General features: G+C 38.8%; 1 protein-coding gene and 1 long non-coding RNA gene across 2 annotated transcripts in view; one reads left to right on the forward strand and one right to left on the reverse strand.

Moving 5' to 3' along the window:
- Nucleotides 1-366: 366 nt before the first annotated feature.
- The window catches only part of MMRN1 (multimerin 1), a 46,529-nt gene continuing 20,548 nt past the window's right edge, over nt 367-26,347 (reverse strand). Inside the window, exons 3-8 of the mRNA XM_074589584.1 lie at nt 26,214-26,320; nt 20,678-20,776; nt 16,476-16,649; nt 9,639-11,618; nt 2,429-2,575; nt 367-1,273 (exon numbers count right to left, since the gene is read on the reverse strand). Coding sequence (XP_074445685.1) covers nt 852-1,273; nt 2,429-2,575; nt 9,639-11,618; nt 16,476-16,649; nt 20,678-20,776; nt 26,214-26,320 — 2,929 coding nt within the window. The 3' untranslated portion in view covers nt 367-851. The remainder of the gene's footprint in view (nt 1,274-2,428; nt 2,576-9,638; nt 11,619-16,475; nt 16,650-20,677; nt 20,777-26,213; nt 26,321-26,347) is intronic.
- Nucleotides 5,167-16,585, forward strand: LOC141744182 (uncharacterized). The gene is made up of 3 exons (XR_012587355.1): nt 5,167-5,232; nt 5,344-5,427; nt 16,483-16,585. It is a non-coding gene; the product is annotated as an uncharacterized LOC141744182 (long non-coding RNA).

The raw sequence follows: 26,347 nt of genomic DNA on the forward strand, positions 1-26,347 counted from the left end.
TCATTATCTCATCTAACCTGTGTACTTTATAGGTCAAAGTTTACATGCTAAAATCTGTGTGAAGCCAATATAACCATGTTTGCTCAAAAACATATCACCTAAGGAAAATCCAGCTGTGGTTTAAATGCTCCAAGCAAGAGACACTCCAGCAAAACCATTATAATGTTTTTCCCATGACTAATGATATTCACTGCTAAAAACGAGCACTTTACTTCTAATCTGAATGTATCAACATGCAGCTTTTAAATATTCCCTTTTGGTTCTTTTCTGCTAGATAAAAAACCAGTTTGTTATCATACTGGTTACATACATACAAAATCATGAATCAATTAAACACTGACTTATCAAGGTATATGGTGAATAATGTCAGGCAAAATGAAAAAGAAATATATTTTTTCCAAACACAATATATACACATGATTATCACTTGATACAATGAGCTAAGTAGTAACCCAGCATCTGAGTCATCAAAATCTATCCATCACCTTTGGTATGCACTCAGGTTGTAAAGGAACAATCAAAACCAGCTTTGTTTTACCTTGAGAACCAATTCTCAGCTACCTTGTGTAAGTATGTTTATGCAATGCAAACGTAGAAGATTTGTGCTTCCCAGTCATGCTTATACAAGAAAGATTCTTATTTTTACCCTATCACCAACCTGTGGACTGTCATTATAGATGTGCACATGGCTACAACCAAGCGACTTCTTGGAGAATCAGCACTTCAAAGGCCATCACATTGGTTACTTTGAGAAACTTAATGCTGTTAAAGAAACAAAGTATTTAAAAGCAAAGATAAATTCACATGCAGGTTGCTTCATTTGATGGTGACTGTTTACATTTGTGACTGACTTAGGTACGATACAACAAGTAACCGCTAAATGTAGTTACTGGTGGATACTTGGCTGGTATAGAGCCAGTTGCCAGTCTGAGCCAGACTTCCTGACCATAATTTAACTCTAATAAAGCATTTCCAGTAATTACTCTGTCAGTGTACTTGTTACTATTAATATTTTCAGCCTGAAAAGTGAGTTTGTCTATTCCATCAACAACCAGATAGCCAGAGGCACGTGGACTAAATGATTCAATAGTATATTCAAAAACATAGACCCCCAGATATGGAACATGGAACTTCCCAGTTGCTGGGGCAAATGAAGCTCCGTAGTTGACATCCAGATTGTTAAATTTGATGGGTCCTGGAGTCGTCATTCCATACGTATGAGAGGCAAAAAACGCCACCATAGGTGCATATCTGTATGATCCTTTTGAAAAATCTGGAAAGGAACAAAGAACAATTTCAATTAATGTTACATTATATAAAGGGAACTTGAACCAGCCAGAAGATCAGAAGCAGTATTTCTGAAGTCACATCCTCCAGTAGCTTGAGCAACTGAAACATAGTATTTCTGCATAAACACAGTGTTTTTCTGTATTGTATAAAAAGTAATTTTCTACACAATTAGTGCTAGGTGTATTCACAAAGGAATAATTTTAGAATCAGCAAGGGAACTTTATGTTTGTCTGTACTATGTTATCATTAAGGGAGCTGCTATTTTTCTTTTCTTTCGTTCTCATCTATTTCCCCCTGCCTCCCTCCCTTCCCCCCCCAAAAATTTATTCCTACCCCAGGACCTCTTTCATTGTTCATCTGTGTGTGCTGAAGCCAAGAATTTTCTCCACAAATCTTAGACAAACACTGGAAAGGTTTAGCACTCCCGATGTTAAATGAGGGAATAAAAGTATATCTTTTTCTCTTCCAGCTGAGCATGCACACTATGATTCCCTGCCACTGTACAAATGATTTTATTCACTATTCATATGCTGTCATGAGTGAGAATCAGCCAAATAGCTGCTGAAAGCTGCATAAAATTCATGTTCCGTGTGACCTGGATGTAAATTATTTGTTTGTTTTCTGGACTAAATAAGCACAGTCGCCACTTTTGTTTTTTGAAATCTTTCAAGGGCTGCATCCTTTGCTGATGAAAATAAGAGGCATGCCTAAAATGACTCCTTGAGGCCATAGTCCCACACATCATGGTAACTACTGGTATTTATAGGGCATTTATGGCCGTGCTGATGCTAGTATTCCCCAGTGATGTGATTTTACCTCCCCCCTTGAAATCTATGATATCATGTTCAAATACATCTATTGCACACCCTCCCGCTCTGCACAATTCAGCAGAGAGCTTCCCAGCTATTATGGCTGGTCCCAGCTCAATTTAATCCCATCATCGGGTCATATGAAAGAAAGAGATCACGAGCCACCCACAGGGAGTGATGTCTTCAGCACCAAAACACAGGCCACTACTGCTTGAGTTGCACTCATTAAAGTGAAATGTGAGACCTTTGACCAGCAAATGCTCTCTAATTAGGCCCTGGGGCAGAGGCCCGTACTGCTAGCATATTGCACTACTAAATACTTTACTTGCCTACACTCAGAGAATTGTCATTCATCAGCTTCGTACTGCAGTTGACTCCTCCAAATGGGTGGCGACAAGCACAAATAAAAGTCTGTCTGTCATTGATACAGGTTCCTCCATTCTGGCACGGGGAACTGACACAAGCTGAATACTGCCCTGTGATAGAGAGGGAGAAAAACCAACAATCTCAGTTGAAATGTCATTACAGTGACACTTCCCAAGTTTTCAGTGGTTTGGAAAGCCTCTTTGTCAATTCATAAAGCCAGTGGAATTTCTGCTGAGGTTCTGTGTGAAGGCCAACTTCAGATCCTGTCCAGGCTGTTCAGACCCTTTGCTAGTCCAGTCTCCCTCTTTGCTTCAACACAGCCTCCAAGATACTCAGAATTGCCTACAAATTCTGAGTTCTGCTTGTCTCAGAGGGTCAAGTACATGTAATAAAACAAAAGATATCACAAATTAACTTCTTTGGAGCATCTCACTCATCAAACATTATGAGAATCATCAAAAGACTGGGATATCTGAACAGCCGTGATTGTACAGTCCCAGAGACCCCTGTCAACGAACACCAACATTTCCCTGCTCATTTCTTCCCTCCTGCCCTCCTTGATTTAATGACTTCCCAGTCTGCAATGTAAGTTTAAAGCCAGCAAAGCCTGACTACAGCCAAGCATTAGGAAATTCTCCTTCTGGCGTTCCTTACACAAGTCTTTCCATCACAATCTAAGGCAGGTGGTCCTCAGGACAGATTCAGTCTGGAGGATACTCATTCCCATAGGGACACGGTTGAGAATCCACCCCTCCTTGTCACAGCCTGACACAGAGACCTGCAGTCCACCCAGCATCAGCTGCTCACTTCCCTCTTCCACCTGGTCACAGTGGCAGTGGATGTTTTTGTGCTGACCCCCACACACCTGGCTCAACCTCCTTTCTTCCCTTCTTGTATGGCAGCCCTTGGACACTACAGCAAACCAAGACACAAGTGAAAATCAGGCAGTCTGCAATCATGTGATTAAAGAAACATGTTGGATCAGCTAATTAATCTTTAACTAAGAACGGGAGTGTGCTGAGAGGCTTGGAGCTGACCATGCTGCAGGAGCCCTTCAGACACAAAGAGCAAAACTTGGAAGAGTTTTACTGACATATCCAATTTTATTTCCTTCTTTTAGTGAGACAAAAGAAATAGTTATTTTCCTGCTGGTTCAGGCAAATCTGTAGTTTGCTTTGGTTTCACCAGTGCAGGCACAGAAGGCTGCTTTTTTAGGACAGAGTCAGCTTATCCACGGGCGTACCAAAACACAGATTTTGTACTGCTTGTGTACAGGTTGGACTGTCCTGTCCATGACATTACTCACACCTATGTGTCACAACCATTGCAGGAGAGTCTGACTACTGGTGATGAAAGATCTTAAATGCTATTCAAACCATTTGCAGCACTTCTCCTTGCCCATAAATAACCCAATTCCAGGATATCTACCAAGATTGTTGTAAAAGTTTTGTATTGCAAGCAACACAAATTATACCAAACAGGTGGATTTGCAGAGCACCCTCGCTGAGGATGTCCTTGCTTCTCTTCCTGACTGCACGAGCTGGCCAGATCATGCCCAGCTGATACAGAGAAATCTGTCAGTCCAGTGCCGCTGAGCTCTGAGACAGTAACTACTGAGTGTAATTGTATAACATATTGTCATAGCAGTTTGGGGAGAACATTTGGGCCACTTTAAAAATTAAATATTGGTATGAAAAATTCTGAACACAAAGCATTCCCAAGCCACACATTTTTCCTTTCTCTTGCTTTGGTCAAATAATAGTCAGATGTTTTAGAAAACGAACTTTTCTTCATCAGGAACTACCAGCAGAGCTCTGGAAAGAGAACTCCACGCAGTCTTGTGATGGTAAATTTAGACTGGTTGGTGGGAACTGGAAAAGCCTTTCATAAAAGGGTCTACTTATTGCCAGGTAAATGATGAACTGGATCTTCACATAGATATTTCAGTAATGCCCATAGTTATCTTCAGATTCCCATCCAGCCATTTCACAGACTTATGCATTAAATAAATAGGCAAACTATTTCCATGAGAAATTTTAGTTCAGCGAGCAGAATGTTAAAGCACATTGTACCATGCCACTTGGATTTGCAGTGATGGAGCATATGAACTTCAAAACACAACAGTAATTCTTTTCACAGAAAATAATGCCCATCCCATAATGCCTGAAAAAAAGCAATTTAGGACTGTCATGACTGGGGTCACAGCGGGGGCAACTGGACATGAGGAAATAATGTTTTTCTTCTCAGATAATAGTTTTGTTGCACACTTAATTGAAGTTATTTTTCACTCATATTTACCAAGCATCCACAACATTTCACTCATATTTACCAAGCATCCACATATTTATCAATTGTGAAAGGAAAGCAGAGAAGGAAGGAAAACATCTGATTGTGCTGACTGCATCATATTCCCAAAATACAAAAGCTTTGTGTAAGAACACAGCAGCCTCTCTGCCAATTGGCCCCTACTTATCATAAACAAGAAGTAAATCCAAGAAACAGGAAAAAGGTCACAAAAAGGAAATGATAATGATACTGAGACTAGTGTTTTAACACTCTGCTGACGGATGATTTTGCCTGAACTTAACCTTGGAGTTAAATCAAATTCAGACATAGCTTTACCTACAATAAATTAACCCTCCAGGTGCAGCAGTGCTTAAAAGCAGCTGGGGAGCCTCTTGATTTGCTACCACTAGGAGAAGGCGTGAAGAGGTTTGAATCAAGTTAGGATTTTCAGAGCAAGAGGCAAATGATCTCCACTGAGCAGGTAATCTCTGTGCAACTTCCATGCGGTCTTACCATAGCATGTTTTTGCTGTCATTTCTAGCAGAGGCCACCCTACTTCCCACTGTTTTCATTTTCTTTTTCCTTGCTGAAGGGCATCCTGAGACACTATGTCCATATTCTCTGCTTGGGATAAAGATGTCAAGAGGTTCATATTAGGAAAGGATGTCCTACTATAGTACGTATCCTATTTTTAATTAATATTTCACAATTTAGTAATGTAGGTGAGTCAAAGAGAGACAATTTATAGATTAAAATAAAGGCTTAAATTGCAGCTATTAATAGCAGAGAATAAGCTGAATGCAGTTGCTATTTACATGCAGCATGGTAGGAGTGAGGAGAGCCAGTTAATGCTGAGGTTTGCTACTCTTTGGGAGGGCAAGCAGTCAGTAGCTCTTTTAAGAAACAGACTGCCAGCGCTGTACAAGCGAATCTTCAAACCAATAATGAAACTCTGTCAGTATTTACTGGGGTGTTGTTTAGAAGCAAATAAAATATTTAGCAATTTAATGGTGTCCTTACAGAAAGAAGTGACTTCAGTCGTTTGACTTGGAAATGTCTAAACAAGAAGAAACTTACCAATGTTTTCTCAATATTTAGTTATCTGTATCTGTCTCTGGGGAAGCCCTGGGAGATTGTAAGAGCTTGGGAATCTACTAAACCACACTACTCGCACAGGGTCAGACTGGTTGTCAGTCTACAACTATTAATCACCTCTGGCTTAGCACTCTCAGTCTGACAGTGATAAAAGCGATGAGCATCCCCAGTAGCCTAGATGCAAGGAGTACCAGGGAGCAGCAGGAGAGGGGCAGCCCCACCAGAGCAGGCAGCCAGGAACTGAGGGTGACAGCAGGGCTTGTGCCTCACCTGCAGAGGTGACAGGCAGAGCGTGGCAGGCTGATCATGGCAACCAGGCTTAGTCACAGCCCAGCATGACTGAAAAGGCCTGGGATATTGGTTTGGGCTAAAACAAGGATCCCCAAGGTCCATGGGCAGGGTGTGCAGTCTGGGGGTTAGATCAGGGTGCCCAGGGCAATTAAGACTACTGTTGCACTGGGAGGGCTGACAGGGAATGCAGGTATAAGCACTGTGTAGGGTGTCTGTGGTGCAAAAACAAGATTCATGCGTAGTGCTTTTGGTCAAAAATCAAGGAGGAGAGGTGCCTCAGCTGTGCTCTCCAGTTTTGGGTGGGGGCAGATTGTCAAGACTGATCTGCGCTGACTGGACTCTGACTAATCTGCCTCTCTGTTAAGCAGAAGTATCTAATACTTCCAGTGTGATGATTTCAGGATCACTAAATAAAAAACAAATAATAATAAAAAAAAATAACAAAAAACCCACAACAGTTTAATCTACCTGTTAGTCTAAAGAAAACATGCAAAATCGAAATAAGTCATCAAATTGAACTAGAATAACCATCAAACTTGTGCAATTAAAGCACAAGATGCAAAACATTTAAATAGGTTAATTTCACTGCGGGCTTGAATGATAAAGCAACAATGGAAACTTGCATTTCTGTTAGGAGTCAGAAATCACGTGAAAACAGAAATAAGACATAGAGGAAATGAGAATGAAAAGAAATTACCTCTCTCACACGGATGCACTGTTTCAAATATAACACAGCTGCATCCTTAGTTATTCATGTTGATGTGAGGGTGGCATAATCTGAATAAAGCAAAACTACAACTAACAAAAAACATGCAACAAGAGGTTACGTTCACTTTCGGAAAACATGGCAGCCTTTAGGTTCTCTAGAGAACAGACAGCACTAAATGGCAACGGGAAAATGGGAACTGAGCTAAACTGCCCTCATGCTGGATCACGCGTTTCTGCCATGCATTGTGCATTGGAAGGTAGGACCAGACATAATCCATAATCCATGACATAATCCAGATGTAAACCCAGACCAACCAAGACTAGTGAAGAGTTTACTGAGTATTTTTTCTTTAAAGGCTGGCATCTCCCTTTTGTTAGCTACTTGAAGCTGTCTCAAGACCATCCCTTTTTTATTCACCCTGGGTTGCCATTACAGTTAGTATCAGGTAAATTGTTAGATTTTTCATCCTTCATACGTGTATTGCGGCCCCTACCTGACACAAACTTTTGTTGATTCCACAACATGAGAGGTTTCCAAACCTGTATGGCCCTGCATACGTAATGCAAACTCAAATGGTTTCCCTGTGATTTCAAATGACTACTGAGGAATGTATTAACTCAGGGCCAAATCCTGAACACATTAAAGCCAACGAAAATCCCAATCTGTTAGAGTAGGATCAAATGTTGAACATGTTGGAAACAATGAGAATTGCCATTCACCTCCTTCTAGAATTTTCTTCTAATCTTTTTGAATTGAAAAAGATGATCTAAGATCAAATACATTTTATAATTAGTCAATTATGCCTTAGGGTTTCTTCTAGAAACTTCAGTAGAGTCAGCACGTATCTCTGGATGGTCTGCTGGAACTTAGAGAGGAAAAAGCTTTCCTGGAGAAATAAAATCTACCCAGGCAGAAGATGGATACTTGTTAATTAGGATAATGTTCTTACTTCTTTAACTTACAGAAATGTAATGTATGATTTTGCTAGGCATGAAATATCATTGAGTGGAAAAGCTCATTACTGATGGAAATGTCTGCATAAACATTGCTATGTAGAAAACTTGCTTAAAAATGGGGATTTTCAACATCTGCAAAGATCTGCACTTTCTGTAAGAGTGAGCATACATCCAATGTTATCAAGCAAGCTATTTGTTAAAATTCAGCATGAGATAAATAATAAATAGGAAAGACATTAATTCATTAATGTGGAATAAAAAATGGAGCAGGTGGCAGCTTCCTGTGCTCCAGGCAGGTAGCACTAGTGACATTTTCCAACAAAGTAGAAGACTCGGGAAGGATCAAAGGCATTACATTTCCTTTTCCCTTAATTTTAATTGAGAGCAAGCATTTTGAATTTCCATCCTATGCAGTGGCAGGAACAGGCAGAAAACAGAAATGACTGAGAAAGGATTGCCATTTTTAATATAAAAATAATCAAATTACTTTATAGTAAAAATTTGGCAAATCTTGGTGCATTTTTAAGCGTGACTGCCTGTTGGAATAGCTGTGTGTCCCCTCTAACTGAAGAGACAACCAAGGACCGAAATCCTTCAGTGGGGATGGCTTTCAGGAGAAACCAAGCTACTCATGGGATTGAGGCTTTACAAAGGATCCTTTTCATTGATTACTGAAAAGTGCTGTACCTAGGACAGGAGAAGACAAAGGAGGGAGGGTGGGAAAGGGAGGAAAGAGGAGTGGAGGGGGAGAGGGAAAGGGAGATTGCCGATGGTCTTAGCAGATGAACAAAAGTTCCTACTACCCCTATATCTGCTTACAATAGGGACCAAATATAGTTTCAGAAATGTTCATAAGTTTAAGAATGCTTTACAGAAAAGATTTAGGTCTGCATCTTCGAAAGTATCTGGACATCTATCTGTCATTTAGGAATCTGTCTCACTTATTCTAATGTGAATTAGAGTCTCCTGAAGATTTCTAGTCACTTAACCAGCCTTGATTTTCTGTATTTTCCCAGAAATGGTATTTCCATATAACATTAGCTTGTGTTATTGATTTTCACTCAAGTCTGATTCCAAAAGTCATAACTCAGAGTTTGTACTTCTGTGAATTCATCCATATTAATTAATTTCATATAATGATGTTTGAATTTAAGTTCAGAAGGGAATCACACTCAAAATGTCTATTTTAAGAATGGCAGCTCCTACTCAGCTGAGCTGTTCTCCAGATGGACTTGAGTCAAACCTACTTTATTGGCTGGGCTCCTGATTCTGCAAGAGCACAGTGTTGTAATTGCACTAATAATCTCAATGAAGTACTGAAGGAGCTGGCAAAAGCCTCATCACAGTCAATTGGTGTATTCACTTGCTTCATTTTTTTGATAATTTTCATCCCCACTGCCACGGCAAAGTACCGATGCAACCCCATATTTCTCTCCCAGCTTGCATGATTTTTTTTACTGAAATTGCTAATTGAGATGCAGGCACAAAATTCTTGTAGTTTAGATTTTGTCTAAATTGCCAGTTATGTTTGAAAGGTTAGGTTCTCAGCTGAGTGTGTGTGCATGCACATAGATCTTAAACTGATCAAATGTGAATTTATTAAGGAAAATTAAATGGAGTTCTAGATGCCTTAGTGCAGAGTCTCCTCATAAGAAAAATAAATTCTCTTGTAAAGAAGAGACTAGGGTAATCTCCAGTTCCTCTGAAACACTTTTTATGTCAGTCTTTGGACTTTTTATTCACCCTCAGTCAAGTTTGGCCACCTCAGTTCATCACAATGGTTACACAAGCCTTTATTACAAAGACCCTAATTTTTAGTAGGGTAAAATGCAATACCTGGATCTATAGTATTATCCGTGTTTCTCTGACTTCGGCTTGCCAGGCTCATGGTGACATTTGCTGCCCCCTTTTTTGCTGGAGCTGGTTTCTTCATAACTGGTTTCACCTGTTTCTGAAGTTTGGTGATGTTGTTCATTGCACTTGCCACCGACATGTCAACATGCTGGGTTAAATTTGTCAAGATAGCTCCTGCTTTTATTTCAAGCACAGATTCAATGAGCTCTTTGAGGCCTCTCTGCAGCAGAGGGATATCTGGCTGAGCAAGTTTAATTAGCACAGGTATACTCGCATTTACTTTTTGGATGCTGCTCTTGGTATCCTGACACAGCCCCCAGGCCTCATGAGCGGTCTTGTTCAGAAGTGGAATGCTGTTTGAGAAGCGTATCGACTTGGCTTCCAGGGCCTTGATCCTGGAACTCAGTGTCTGGAGCTGAAGTGAGACCACTTGTTCCTTCTCTGTCGAGGCAGCTTTGGTTTTTTTCAGTGACACACAGTTGTTTGCCAAAAACTTGGAAATCTTTGACTCTACGCTCAGAAGGCGAACCTCATGGTCCCTTGATTCCTCCACAGAGTCAAATAGTTTTTCTTCCAGGCGGCTGATATCTTGTTGTTGATTGTCCACTTTTGATGATGTTTCATTTAAAATATAGAAAAAACTTCTCAAATTGTGGAGGATACTCTTGTCAGACTTCTCGAATGGAAGATCAGAAAGTGATGGAGCTACTGTTGAAGTGAATTCATACTTCTTGCCAATGAGCAGAGTCCGCAGGGATTCATTCAACTGTTGGAACTGGGGGATGAAAGCCAGGAGGCTGTCCAGTTTGTCAGCTCTGCCACAGCAGACTTCAGTCTCATTTCTTAGAGCACGTAGAGTATCTTTTAGTACATAGTTATCTTGAATAGAATCAATAGCACTGTTAATTACTATCATGGTCTTGTTTAATCCATCTTCTATTTCCATAGAGCATTCATTAACACGACTCTCAAACAGTTCCTGATAAGTCTGAGAGTCATTTCTAAGTTCTTCCTGAGTTTTGGAAAGCTCTTTAATTTCAGAACTCATTCTGTTAATGACAGTTGTGAGGTTTTCAAGCTTCTCATTGATGGCTTCAACTTGGATTTTTTGTTCATACTCTGAAGTCAGACTAAAAGGTACCCCTTGTTCAATCAAAGGTTGCAGGATCTCCATATCATAGCACAAATCATTAATTTGCTCATTCATTTTGTCCATCTTATTGTCCAATGGAAGGACCAGGTCAGAGAGACTTTTGTTTAGGACAAGCACATTCTCTTGGGTTGCTGTCAGCTGCATTTGGAAATCCCTTCTGCTCTCTGACAACATGTCATCACAGACTCCCAGAACAGAGTCTCTCTGAATTTCCAGTGCAACACTGAGATTGTTGATCTTGCTATCCTGGATTCTTAAGTCATCATAGATCTGCAGCACCATCATGCCTTGTTTCTTTACTTTCTCATGCAATGTGAACATGTACTCTGTAACATTGTACTCTGTGACTTTATCTGCTGAAGGGATGTTTTGGCTTGAAGACTGTTCAGCTGATAACAGTTGTTCATGAGCATCTTTCATTTCAGCAAGAGTCCTATTTAAAGATTCATAATAAATGACACTTCTTGATTGTTGGTGCTCCAAGTTGTCTTCCAAGGATTTCTGTTTTTCCTGTAAAGCTTTCATAGGCTTGTCACAAGTTAGGGTTATTTCTTCTTTCATCTGCACTAAATGACTCTTTAGCTCCAGAATGTCAAGCTTCGTTGGCACACTGTCTTTTTCCTGAGCAAATTTTTGTTGGGTTTCATTCAGATGCTTGACTAATTCTTTTGTATTTTCAAGATCATCTGACAAACTAGATACAGTCTTGAAAATTTGAGCCATGCTCTCTTGGATTTCACCTTGAACTACTTTAAACTGTTCTCTGACAATGTCTTTGACTAATTCATTAATACTTCTGGATTTGAGACCTTTGGTAAAAAAAGGAGAAATACGGAAACAATCAAACCAATTGTGGTATCAACAATTAAGTTTTTCACAATGTGAGCAAACACAGTGCTGTACAGAAGTGAAATGCACACATCCCCACCCCACCCATAGAGAAAAATTTAAAGCTAAGGAATGTAGAGGATGGCTAATAGTGTTTGAAGACTCATCCCTCTTTCTACAGGAGTTTTGCTATTATTTTGAAAGGGCAAATTTAGACTCTGCATATGTGGCATCAACTTTGATCTCCTAGCTAAGCTGTTTCTGAGCACTGAAATGAGGAGATCCGTGTGCTTTTGTGGCTGGCTCATAAGAAAATGATGTGTCCTTTCTCCACGGGGAAAGGAAAAAACACCTGCTTTATCAACATTATGGTCAAGAAGTGAAAGCACAGTTTATTATCTTGTATTGTATGTGGTAAGTGATCATACAACACACTATAGTGAGAAAGAAGCAAAATAAAAATAGCCTTATTGAATATCTGAAGTTAGTAACGTGACAACTGCTGCAACAGGCAGATATTTTAAAGGTACAAACCTTTAGTTAGTCTTGCATACTACAAATCTGTAAATAGCTCCTAGGAGTACTGATCCTGAAAAGCACTAGGCAGAAGTGAATTCGTGAGAATTCTGCTCCTGTGAATAACATCAAAATATGTCTCATGTATAGCCTTAGATGGGTTAAGACATTCATAAAATAGTGTTCATCAAGAGTGCTGCATGACATATTTGAATTAATTAGAGCAGTAGTTCTGCTCTGATATGAGAGTAGAAGGATTTTTTTAATTTGTTCTCCAAAGGTAGCCCTAATGTCTGCTAAAACACTGAAGCATTCTTTGCACGTTTTTTCTAAACCCTATGAACACTCGCAGCCAGCTTGTGATATAACGATTAAATCCTTCAACCTCTACTTTGCCTCGATGACCATCAATTCTCTGATTAAAGCTGTACTGATAAAGGCACAAATTCTCTGTTGCCTTCCTCTATTTTCCTCTCAATTACTTCTATAGTCTGGATTTTATTGCTTCATCTCTAAAACAGCAAGGCATGTTCTGAAACTTTATTTGAAAATACATTCTCAGTGAGAGCAGTAATATGGCAGGAAATCAGACCCATGAAACCCAATGCCACGTTGGGCTCCAGGACTGCAAAAGGATTCCAAATAAAAATTATTTTGTTCAGCAAGCTAGAGAGAAGCACAGTACTTTTTCTGTTCAGAAGATCCATTTGAATTGTGCATGTGTTTCCAGCTGGAAACAGAGATAAAGTAGTTGATAATATTTGCTTTTTATGAACTATAAATTGGTCTCAGTCTTCATTATGTCTGGTAAAATGGACAGTAAACACCTCTGATCCTTAGGGGAGAAATCTGTCACTTGTTCAGATGCTTGGTTTTTTCAAGGCAGGTTATAAAAGGCAGGAGCAATAAGTTTGCTAGCCTAGAAAAAAGCCACTTCAGAAATATAGCATGAAGTTTCCTAAGCAATAAACTCAATTACAGTCAACTGTGGTCACAGATGTCACAGCAATTTTAACAGAAAGTATAAAAAACAATGAAGTGATAATGCTTAGATTGCCTTTGTCTTTATTAATTTACTTTTTACTACCCGAACAGCAAGTAAATGACTAGACAGATGTATACACATGAATGTGCACAGGAACATGCACACTTACACACTGAGCTTTGCCAGTGAACTTCAGTGAAGGAAAAGCAGTAAAATGAGATACATGAGAATAAGGATGTCCTGGCAGCCGAGAAAAAGAACCAAGATATGAATGCAGAGTAAAATAACTGGCATGTAGAGAAACCATTGTAACCGATGATTTGGTCAGGTTACTTTATGATGCTGAAAAATCTTCTGTGCTTTTAGAGACACAATGAGCTGTGAAGGAAAGTTTAATGGCTGTGGAAAGAAACGAGGTTACTCTATACCTTCTGTGAGGAATTAAATTTCTTCATCTCAGCAACAAATCTTGATAACAGGCTATCCTGCTGTGAGAGGTCTTCCACAGGATCTATACTGGCCTTTTCTTTCTGTGACAATTGAGAAGCTGCCAGGCTCGCTCCCTCCCCTTCCTACTCTATTTAGTTGGATCGCAGGTGTTGTATGGAGCTCATCTCTGGTTTTCAGATGTTCTTGTTATCAAGGGTGGAACCTGATAGAACAGAGAGCTTTGGGTTTCTCTCCCTTACTTGCTGGCTTGGACAACTAGGACCCAAACTTGTGTTGTAGGTGACAATTGGGTATATTCTTAAACTTGAGCTGAGAATACACAGGAGTACATTCATGGATGTAACTCAATTTCTCTGTTGCTCATTTTGAAATAGAAAGGTCCTAACTACCTGTGAACATTAAAGGTCTCGCACTTTTTATGATATTATAAATTTAAATTTTAACTCCCTGGCTGAAATCCAAAGCGTGTAATTAGTTTGTGTCTACATATGCTCCCTTTGCAGTTTAATTTATTTAAAGAATAATGTGCAAAATAAATGTATGTACACAGGAGACTGAGTTAAGGTTATATATCCAGCTGTAAATGACACTTCTGTCTTGGAAATGATTAACACTCCATTGTTTAGTTCATTTTTAAAGGAGCCTACATTTTAATAATGAAGAGGAAAGAAGTCTATAAAAAGGCTTGAAGTGGAGTAATAGGAGGAAGAAAGCATAGCAAGAAGTAAGCAGAGTTTATTAAATTAAAGGGAGAACATCATATTATTTTCTCTAAGTAAAAAGTAGGAACAGTCTCTTGAGTACTGAAAACAATTTAAAAAATGCACAACAGGTTTCACTAATGAAATTAGAGGAGCATATCCATTACTCCAGTGAGTGTTGCCCTGTATGAACAGATGACAGGTCTGTGGGACCAAACTCTATCTACAGATGAAACCAAGAAATAAAGACTTGGTAAACTGCATTGAATTGTTTGTTTACAGAAACAGACCTTGCTCCTAACAAACCTTGATGGAAAGCTGGGCAGCCATTAGAATTTCTGTGATAAGAAAAAACGTGATTAATGGATATGAGCAAAGGACCTGGGCACCACATGAAAAAAATGGAAAAGAAGGGGAAGAAGGAAGAAGTCTGAATAGCATGAAGCAACTACAGACTTAACTGTGCTTCAAAAGTACTTTGCTTCAGGATGGCAGCGGTAGTGGGGAAAGTTGTGCTCTGTTTCAGTTGAGCTTCTAAGAGTAATTTTTAGCAAGTCTGATGTGCCTATAGTGCATGCTTGTACCAAGTTAGAGGGCAGCATAGAAACTCCTTCCAGCTCTTGCTACCTTAGGATGCTCTTTGCCCACTTGGAGTATGACTGACTGATATTCCCTGGACAGAAACTGCAGTTGCCCTTTGACATTACATATACAAGCCAACAGAAACACTAGCCTTGTTCTCTCTCCCCTCCTCCCTGCTGTTTACCTATGTACAAGCCAAGAATAACCTGTATTGGAGTGCCCAAAATCAGAGTCAAAGAAAGTAGTTGGTAGCAGCATTTTCATTAGAGCTACTTGATTAGGAGATAGACTGAGAACATAAATCAAAAAAGGGCAGGCAACTGGAGATTTCATCTAAGCAGGTAAAATATAGAGCATTACAGATAAAAACAAGAAAAGCTTGAAACATATTTGCGGACAAGTGTGAAATAATGTGGTTTTTTTGTACTGCACAATTTAATTAGGACCTGGACACTTAAATATAGGTAGAGAATGGAGGAGAACAACCACAGGATGCAGCAAAAGACCTCTTGGAATAGCATGGAAATGACAGCTAGAATGAATAGAATATAAAAAAGAATGAAGAGAAAGCAGAAGGGAAACGGGAAATATTCAAAGACAAATTAAATGTATGCCCAAGGGTCAAGAATGCCATCTAGCAATATGCGGAAAGGTGAAAGCAGGTCAGCGAGAGAGATGGGATAAACGTGATCCAGGGTACAAGAGAGCCATCTAGCATGTAGCACAAGCAACTCAAGAGACAGAGGACTGAAAATACAAGAAATGGGGCCATGCTTGGTAAATTCAAGGGAGACACAAAAGCACTTATTGTTTCATTTAGTTTTATCTCAACGTAAGGGGTCCCAGTTCCCTCGTTCTATTTTTAAACAATAGAAAAGTCCTCTGCGTTCTAGAATTTGTAATACTAACAGTATGGGGAAAATTCCTGAAAAATGAGAAAAATATTGCACATCAAGGAAATTAAAGCTTCGGTCCCACTCTGCTTGTTAAGAACCAATTTTTTGGTGGGTAACAAACAGATCTTGCTGCAGGATTCAGAAAGAAGTGATGCATAATTCTGCTGGCAAGGGTCTGCCCAACGTCCTGATCTCTGGCCTTGTCTTTCTCACCTACCAAACATGAGTACAGATGTTTGTCTAAGGTAGCCTAATATGATCAGAGGCAAATTATTCAGCAGGATGTTTGCCATGTTATAAATACAACAACCACAGAATTCCTTATACATTTTCCCTGCATGGGTGAATTATGTATTAAAGAATATTATTTAGACTTGGTAGCAAAGCAAATACTTTAGCAGCTGTCAGATAAACAAAAAACAGAGATAAGAATATTTGCAGGACCTCTAAGTAAACGAAAATGCCTTGATAGTGCCTTAAATTACCATGCAGGCGATGTAGTACCAAAGACTGTAAATTTTTTGTCAATATAAAAGACACTGTAACAAATGTCAAAATAAATAAACCCCTCTATTAGGAAATGAAACTAAAAGAGTTCTCCCTATAAATGTTGAGCAATAGAATAGGTCAGTCTATGAATGTTTTTAGCATTTTTTTTTTCTGGCACCTTTAACTGTGTGAGTGATTACATTAATTTATTTTTCTTACCTTTTAGAAAAGACTGGAAGTCTCTGCCCTTATTTTCATTGATTTTGCCTTCCAGAGAAGAAAGCATCTTGCTTGCATCATTCATCGCAGCAGCAATGCTGTCAACCTTCTTCTGTAGAAAAGTCAGTTTCATCTCCTGGCTGCTAATCTTCTCATTCATTTTTTGTGTAAGTGCTTGGTCAGAGAACAAAATGAGAAGAAAAAAAAAAGTAATGTTAAAACATTGTGTGGGGAATAAAAAGAAAGTGTAATTGACTTAAGAGACAAGGGTGAAAAGTTTCTGCATTTTTAGTCTTGAGTGAATCATCTTGATTTTTGTCATGTATCATGCATTAGTGACATTCAGCAGCACAGCAGTAACTAATTACTGAAGCATCTGTATCCATTATAAAGTATTTATAATTCTACAAAAGTATTTCGAATGGTTAGCATATTTTAATCAGCATAACGCCATTCTTCTTCCACCTGGCACACTACAGGGTGTTCAGTTAGCTCCCATTTAGTCTGCCTTCTTTAACACAATCACAAAAGCATTGACTTTTACTTACCATTTATAACATAACCATGAATTTGAAAGGCTTGTGTCAGAAGTAATACACCATCTTTTCAGTGTTGGGGTCAAAATAAAGACTTGTTCAACACAGTAGCAAGGCAGAAAAAAACAACTAATAGACAAATGACTTTGGAATAATCATTAGTCTGTCATTAAGAAAAAATACCCAATCTGTGAAGTCAAGTTTATTTAAAAACCTGCACAAATTGTTCCTGACATGTGTAGTCTCTTTAGGTATAAAAAGGCCTATCTGGATGCTTTTAAGATAGGTAGTGGTGAAGGGGGCCTTGGTCTTGCAAACTTAGACTCCACATGACTTCAGCTAGCCACCTGAGTTTCACAGCTGACAGGAATAAGACATAGTCTGGGATTTTCAGACCCTATTGATAAAATTAAATGTTCTAATTCTTGTAAGCAAAGCTACAAAACCCCTTCAGTTCCTTCAACAATTCAGCTCAAATGGCTTACCTTAGATACATGATATACTACTCTACATGACCCAGGCCATACTATGACTTAATAAACTGCTATGCAAGAGATTATTTAGTAGTACGTGCAAATATTTAATAGTGTATATTTACAGTATTGCTATTGATCTTATTTCACTTTTAATTATGGCATCAGTGTCTATTCCTATGGCAGTAAACAGATATAATCAGATATCATGTAGAAGCTCAGGGGCCTAAAGACTACAGCAGAAAAAAAAAAGTTATATGTAAAAGGACAAGTTTTTCTGACTAGATTTTTATTCTTCAAAATTCTAGTATGTAAAAAATAAATGTATCATATCTAATTTGATGGCATTTGGGAAAATTCAGAAAATTCAGTGCAGATGAAGTGTGCCAACACCCATGAGAATGTTCTCCTGTGGAGGAATATTTGTTGTAAAATTCATAATCGGTAGAGCCTAGTGAATAAGGCTGGCTATTTTAGGTAGCATGTTAGCATCTCCAGCTGTTTATTTTGCCCGTGGTGTCTACTTATACAGTCACAACATTGTGTTTATAACTCAACCACTTAGTTTAGTTTAGAGTCTGGCAATTGTCCCCTACAGAACCATGGAGACAAGCCATTGATGGATCTTGTTTGTCTGAATACTCTTCATCATAATACTACTCTGTGAAAGACAGACGGGTCTGGATAATTCTGCTCCTGGTTGAATTGTGACTGAGAGAAAGTGGCTTGAATTCATTACTGGCTCATGCATAGTCATCCAAACTGATAACTAACTTGCAGGGTGCATTGCTTTCTTCAGTTTGGTTTCTGTCAGTCCCTACTGAAGGGGGAAGACAAGCTGCATAGATGAACTTGAAAGCGAGGTTTATAAGTGGCTTGGCTGCATAGTGGGAGCTGGAAACAATCTGGCTTGTAGACTCCTGGGCACCTGCTGATGGAACACAAGACCAGGGCAGTCAGCCCTGGCCCCAGGTCATGTTTGCAGGGTTAGCAGCCAGAACAGGTATCTCTCTCCTCCAAAACTGACCCCATTTGATTTAAAAATAACTGAAAAGCAATTAACATGGAGCTCTGAGATGCCAATTTCAGAGTTATTTTTCAGAGCTGAATTCCTACTAGGGGAAGTGGCATGTTCTAATGCTCTATTGATCAAGCTTACTTTTCATATGCCTGTCTGCTTTACTAGACAACGTCCTCCTCCCTCCAGCACACCATGTCACCAAGAGGCAACAGCCTTCTCCTTTCTAACTCCCATTTGCAACTACCTTTCTATATCTCCATGCCAGATTCAATCTTTCACTCTCCTGACTATGCTTTCTAGTTTTTCTATTTGTCTATTATGATCTAAAGTAAAACACATATATGAACATAAGCACATACACGTATACTGTCTCCATAAAACCCAGTGGCAGTCTGGATGCTGACATCCTGTTCTCCCAGCATGCATGAACGTCCCAGCAACAGAACAGTATATTGACAAATGCAACATACAGATCTGAAAACATAAACTGCCTTATTATTTGGTCCCACAATTTTTTTTTCAGCTATAGGCCAACTGTGTGAGTGACAGTAACACCATAATGTGCAACAGCTGACGATTATACAAAAAGACAGTGTAGCTATTCATAATCGAAACATCAACAGATTTAAAAGAAAAGGGAGGAAGTAAGAAAGTTCAAGGAATATGCCTCCTTTACAATTGTCTTTCACATCTTGTCCATCTTCTGGTTCCTCAACATGTAAACTACAAGACCATTTGACAGCATGTAGAGAATGCTGCCAAATAACTCACATATAATTTGCCACCAAAAATTTACCTGACAAATGCAGTCTCACTCACTGCTGGGGAGTATATCACAAGCAGAGAATAATTTTGTCAAACAACTTCCTTATTCAAGCATGTTTCATGTATTTCTTTTGTTGTTATTTAAACACGATATGCTGATTGTTGGCAGTTCTCTGAGTACACAGACTTTCTAAATAATTCTGCATTACCAACATCTCCAGACCCTCAAAGGCATACACACCTTCAGGCTGTACAGACTAGAATATAGTATAGTCTGTCAACTACTTGAATATCTCTAAATCATGGATACCTTTTCATGTTCCTTTATAGTGAACACTCAATATTTGAATTCCTGGTTAAATGGAATGATTTGATAAACCATGATTACTTCTGCTGCCAGTTTAGTGAGTGTGCAAACATGCCTGACATGAATAAAATTTCATTCCCATGAATACTTATGCAGACAACTATGAAATTCATTTTCTGGAACATTTGTGCTGGTAAACTTTAAATCATATAGATGGCAATGGAAAAAAAATATAAAGGGAAGTGATCACACCCAATAATTCTAGATACTAAGAGGTGGAGAAGTTTTCATGCAGCAGTCACCTAAGGTAACTTCTCAACGTAGATCACTATTTGAATAAAAGCGTTATTGTTACTAACTCCTCTTATAATGCTGAGGTCGGTACACACCTTTGCAAGAAAACACTGACATTATGCTCCAAAACCTTACCATCTAGATAGGCTGAAGTAAACACCATAGTGAGCAAATGAATAGAGTAATAAAAAACAGTCTCAAACATCTGAGGTATAAAGCTGGACACTGACCATGTGTTGCTTAGCTATTTGATCACCCCAGATGGAATAGCTTAAAACACACCTAAGCTGCCCTTGCTAAAACTTGAAGTGTCATTGTACCGATTTTGAATAAAGCACCAATTTTTATAAGAAGATATATGACAATAATCATGTATTCAGATAATACAATTAACATCACTACATTTTCTTTTATGACAAATGCTGCTCTGTACTACTCCTAGTGTTGGTTTGGGGTTTTTTTGGCTGTGTTGTTTGGGTGGGGTTTTTTTCTTTTTTTCTGTTAATTCATTTATTTTACTCAGTAATATAATAGTTTAAATATTTCTGTGCAGAATCACTTTCCTGGTTTTAGTTTAGTCACAAGACACTCCATAAATGCTAAGCTACTAGTATCTTTAAATTCAGTTTCTTCTGCCTGTCATTATCAGAGAAGCACACCACTGAACCATGACTGCTAGAAACTCTAACAGTTCATTCAGGTGCCTTCAGCAGAGAGGGGTTTTTCTCAAATTTTTTTTGCAGTGATCTTAGTGAGTCACATAGTCAGTGATTGGGCTAGGTGTGATGGTAATAATAACAGCTGACCTGGCTCACTGGGGTCCTGAGGAGCTCCTGGTGTCCTCTCACCGACAGTTCTGCTGCTTTCAGCCTGGTTGCTGTGTATAAGTGATTGTTGTTCTTGAGCTAAAAGAGGGAGGAAAAGGAAAGGATGTGAGTAAAACATGGAACGTGACAATCAGGATTCCACAAAAATTGCTTTCTCTCTTTATTCTATACCAACTTTACTAAAGCCTAATCATCTGCAGTGATTCTTGTTATCTCTTAGTCCATCTATAACACAGTGTGGGACCACGTTGATGAAGACAGTGAACGGCTTTATAAACAGCTTCCTGAGATTGGTAGGGGTTGGTGTTAATACTAAAATGTCAAAACTTGCCCTATAATGAACAGAATTTTGAAATCTTCAGGGCTAAAAATTCTAGAGGAATATTTTAGATCAATATAAAACAGCAGTACAAAGAAAACACAGAGATTGTCAGCTGTGAAATTAATTAAGTTTTTTTATAGGTACAAAATCAGGTTTGTTGAAACTGATATTTTTTTTTTTTGGTCAGATTACACAAATCTTCAACCATGGAGACCTTCTCACTAAATCCAGTGGTGATATTACATTGCTGCAGCACACAAAAATTAATTTCAAAACATAATCAAATTCCAAATTCCAACAAATATCATCTCAGATTTGCAAATGGTACATACATTTAAAAACTTCACAAAGCTGATAAGTTTCTAAATATTTTCTCTGGTCATGGCAGATGAGATTTTCTGTGCTTATTTTACATCTCAGCCCAAAGATCCCAACGCAATTTGCAAAAAGCTAAACTAACTTTATTATTATTTCAATACTGCAGTTGGGAAAACTGAGGTCCATAGAAGTAAAGCGCCTTCATTCACAAAAAGCAGGGAACAAATGATAGGATAGCTGGGAACTGAACTGAAATTTCCACCTTCCTGACTTCTCTAGCCATTAGACTTAACGGTGTCATTTAAATTTCATTATTGTTTAAAACAATGAAATATGTACAAAGTAGGTTGTAAATTTGATAGTGTAAATTCATACAAATTTTTATATGCTTGCTCATTTCATGAAGCATTTTGAAGTGGACGGTGTTCCAGCTGAAACACATCTAAGGAATGCCACTTATGTGGCATTGATATGATTTCCAGTCCTTAGTGCAGTACAAGCAGAAAAACTTGGGTATGGTGACATTATTTTCCACTTCAAGTATTAAAACCTAGTCAGGCCATAATGTGAGTTTCCAAGGAAACAGAATAAAATGCTGAATCAAGAAATTCCCTATGTTTCATCAGCCTCTTGGCAGTATATACGAGGATCAATAGATTACATTTAAGGATGATATAAGGTGGTTGATGTTGTAAATTAGGTGGGGGGAAAGTAACAATTAGGAGAGGACCTCAAAGGCAATTATCATACGGCCAGAATGTTTCATAGAATTTATTGAAATTGGCTGATAAAAAGTACAAAATTCTCAAATAGTTATAATTCCAATAGCTTCTGTTACCTTTCTGTGGCATGGTTATTGACAGGAGTTAAATACCTGCATTCAGCCCAATTCATCACACAGGATTTATCAGGTGATGATGTGATGATATGATCTGTGACAAGGGAGTCAGTTACTTGCCTGTGATAAAGATCAGCTGATTGATGTTCTTTTATTCTTTCATTCACTGATCTTTCTGTTGCTCTAAATGTATTCACTGCCAGTGTTACTGCTACTGACATCACATTTTTTTTAATACTGTCCATCTTATCTTTCATTCTCCCTATTCAATAAACTGCCCTACTCACAGCTTCACATTGTGGAATACCCAAACCCTTACAGTTTTAATCAGTTTTAGTTTCAACAATATATATTTATCACTGTGTGCTTATTTTCCTAATGCTTTAAACTGTTCAGATAACTTAATCCCTGTGAGAACCAGGACATAGATCTCATCCTGTTGGAGAAAACCAGTAATGGAGCAAGCCAATAGTGCATTATACTGCTTCTAAAAACAGCAAGGACTGTAGCCAGTGACGCACACAGACAAAAAACTCACACAGAGACAATACCTCATAATGTACAGTTATTAAATTTCATCACCGCATAGGAAAGGTACTTTTCAGGTAGCATTAGAAATTCAGGGTTTTCATTTGTGAAACAGATTCAAAAGAGTCACTGGCAATATAGCTTCTCCTACATCATCCTTCCAGTGTGGCTCAGTCCTCTTCCAAAGGAACCACTCTGAGACATCATATGGTGATTAAGTCTTATGTGCTCCTTGGTCCCACAGCTGAGATTCCCTATCCTAGACGCTGAACAGCAGCAGATGTGATGGGAGCACCAGATTGAAACTCTAATACATGTACTCCTTAGGTTAGAAATAGCCATCAAATGGCTTCCATTTGAGACCATTTAAAAATTGGATATGCTATGCTCAATTTCAGCTAAATAGATAAAATATAAAATTAAAATTAGACTGCTAGACCCACCTATAGGTGCCATTTACAATAAGAAAGCAGCAACAACAACAAAATGCAGCATTTCAAAATGCTGAGCAATGAAGAGCACTTCCAGTTCCTCAAGGAGCTTCAGGGTCCTCAGCATTTCTGAATATCAGGTAATGCACATAGGAATCCAACACCAAATTTATTGGCCTAGATGTATAATTTATTGTCCCATGTATTTTTAAACACAGTGTTCAAAATGATCTCAGGGAATATTAAAAATATGGAAATTGGATCTTTTTCTCTCAATATATTTTTGATGAAGCAGAAGTAGCTGAAGGGGAATCCCTGTGGGGAGTTTGGTAGTTTCCTCCCATTCCCAGTGTTTCAAGGTGAATTGCTACCTTTTGTGTCTTCAGCTCACCCTACGCAGAGGATAGCACTCGCTCCTGTGCAGAACATTTTACAGCCATCTGCTGGAGAAATGACATCGCTACCATGCAACAGAATTCAGTGCTAACAATGGCTATGGCATTGTCAGCAACTCTGAGAACCAGCTGTTTGCTCTAAACCACAGCCAGGGCAGATGGAAATGATTTCATATACATTAAGTCACCTCAGCCTCGCTCCACAGCAAAGCTCAGTTTGAACACAGCATGATCTACATTTGAAGATGCATCTTCCAGTTCTTGAAATGATTTGTGACACATAATATAGTGTTCAGGGACCACATGTGCATGAGCAAACTGGGATTTCTTTCCCTCAGACATTACTACACACACACTGTTTTCTCCAGCTTAAGGCTGAAAAGTTAAAATAAAACTGTGTTTCGTAAAAACGACATCGTGAACCTTGCAACTCAGAATTTACAAGCCCTTTCATTTTAGCGGTTTTTCTCGCACTTAAGTATTTCATATTCCCAAATCAAAATAATGTGGTTTTTTGTTGAATTGTCCTTATTGCACTGTTTCATGAGACTTGTAAGAAATAATGTCGACATTTTTCCCTTCTTAATTTTCTTGTAAAATTGCATTGTCCATGTTAGACTAGGATCTATGTCTTATCTGATTTGGTCCTGTGTTGCCACATGGAGGTAAATGTAGAAACAGTAATCTGAACATGTCTCTTCCCAGAGGCTCTTCTGTCTCACTCACTACTACTTTACCTTGAGAAGCAGCTGTAACCAAGCAATTACAATAAGGCTACCAAATATGGTTTACAGATGTCTAGTAATAACTATCAGATGGTAACAAGAGTTTCCTCCTGCCTAGACTATCAGACTGAAATAGTTATGTATGATTTCACTTGGTTTAAGAGAGAAGCTAAACCAGAAGGTGTTTTGAATTAGCATTTGCTACAAGCAACCCACATCACACTAACAGTGCCTTCCCAGGATCTAAAACATATTGTCAGAATACCCCGGTTCCCTTGGCAGGGAAACCCTTCCATACCAGTTCTGCTGTTGAGCAGATCAAGTGCAGAGGCCGAGCAGAGGGCTCAGCGACTCTGGAGAGCCCCAGTCAGAGCTTACATTTTCTCTCCCCCCACGATCGTAGAAATGGAGTGCCTGAAGACAAGGCTATTGGGCTCCCAACTGTTCAAGTTCATTAGCTGACGTCCCTTCATGGGAATTGAATAATACAGGCAGGGCTTGTGCTGGTGGTCTGCTCCTCATGGGAGGCAGGATTCCAGAAGCGGGGAAGAAGAGCCTTTCTGACATAACACCTTTCATCCCAATCTCTTTAAGCACTTCTACAAGCATTAATTAATTAAATATCCCAGAGCCCCTGTGAGATAAGTGTCATCTCAATTTTCTAGATGGGTAAACTTGGGTATGCAGATTATAAGTGGCTTCCCCAAGTTATTCAGCAAGCCAGAAGAGGTTTGAAAACAGAACCCAGGAGATGTAATTTCAAACTGGCTCCTGTAACACTTGACAACATTTTCCTTTATTCTTATTTTTACACAGATGCCACTACAAATTGAGTTATACAGCTTGTTTTCCTGGTTAATGCTTCCCTGTTTTTTTGATGCCTGCCATTTCAATTTTATCAACAATAGCCTCCCCCTTCAATAAGCATTTTTTAATCTATTTTTGATAATGGGTGCATTTTTTAAAAGCAAACGTTAAAACATCTGATCCTTGCTCACTGGACAGCCTAGCTGACCGACTGTGTCCTGCGCTAATATCTGACTCCACGCTCAGCTGCACAGAAGAGAATTCTACGCTTGCTGAGATTCTGGCTCTTCAGCATTGAAATTTCCCTCCTGGATGTGAATAACAGTGATTTCTCTTCATTCCTCTACATTAATTTTTAATCACAGCCTCTACTTTACCACTGTTGATTGAATTCCCTACCACATCTAATGGCCTTTCTTGTAATATTCATTCATTTAAAATATGTATGCTGATGCCATATCTCATTTTTCAAGGGCTGCTTGTTTAAGGCCAGCAGCAAAGAAATAGCTATTATACAGATGTTAAACTACAGTACGTTGCCATACGTTTGATCACCAGGGCAGAGGTAAAACACTCCATTCTGTCAAAAAAGGGCACAATTATACAGGGATCATGTGTAATACCTAGTAAAATTCAGTCTTTGTCAAAATGAACAACAAAAGTCCTACTCAATTCCGAGGGAAACAAAGTTGATGATACATTATTTTATCATGTCTAAAATATATTCTTAGAGTCTGAAACTGAAAGCCAAAAGAGTCACAGTGCTGTAGATGAATTTTACAGCAAGTATTCAATAGAGGGCCTGGATTTAATATCCCCAGCACTGCAATACTCAATACCTAAAAGGTCAAAAGTAGCGACACACGGAATGCAAACTCCATATTTTAGCAAAATGGAATAAGGCTGAAGATTTTATGAGTTTTATTTAGAGTGGAAGAGAGGAAAAAACATTCTGCTCAGCTACTCTGAAAATTCATGTGCAGGGTAGAGTCAACATACCAAAGCATTTTAGTTTACTATGCATTTTTCCTGGTTTTAAATTAACAGGAAGGACTGTATCGATTTTTGGCAGAGCCATTTGCTTACAAATCAGATAGCATTGTTTTCTTTTGTTGAACTGAATACTTTCAAATCTTTACAACTCTACCCACCTTTGGGTTGGCAGTTTTGCCCACTGTACCCAGGACAGCACTTCCACTCCAGCGATGTTACTATTTTATGCTTGGTTCTGTATGCTTGGTGTGTTGTTGTCTGGGACCTGCAAAACAAGAACATTTTGAACCTA

Source organism: Larus michahellis, chromosome 5 (genome assembly GCF_964199755.1).
Source record: "Larus michahellis chromosome 5, bLarMic1.1, whole genome shotgun sequence".
Lineage (NCBI taxonomy): Eukaryota > Metazoa > Chordata > Aves > Charadriiformes > Laridae > Larus > Larus michahellis.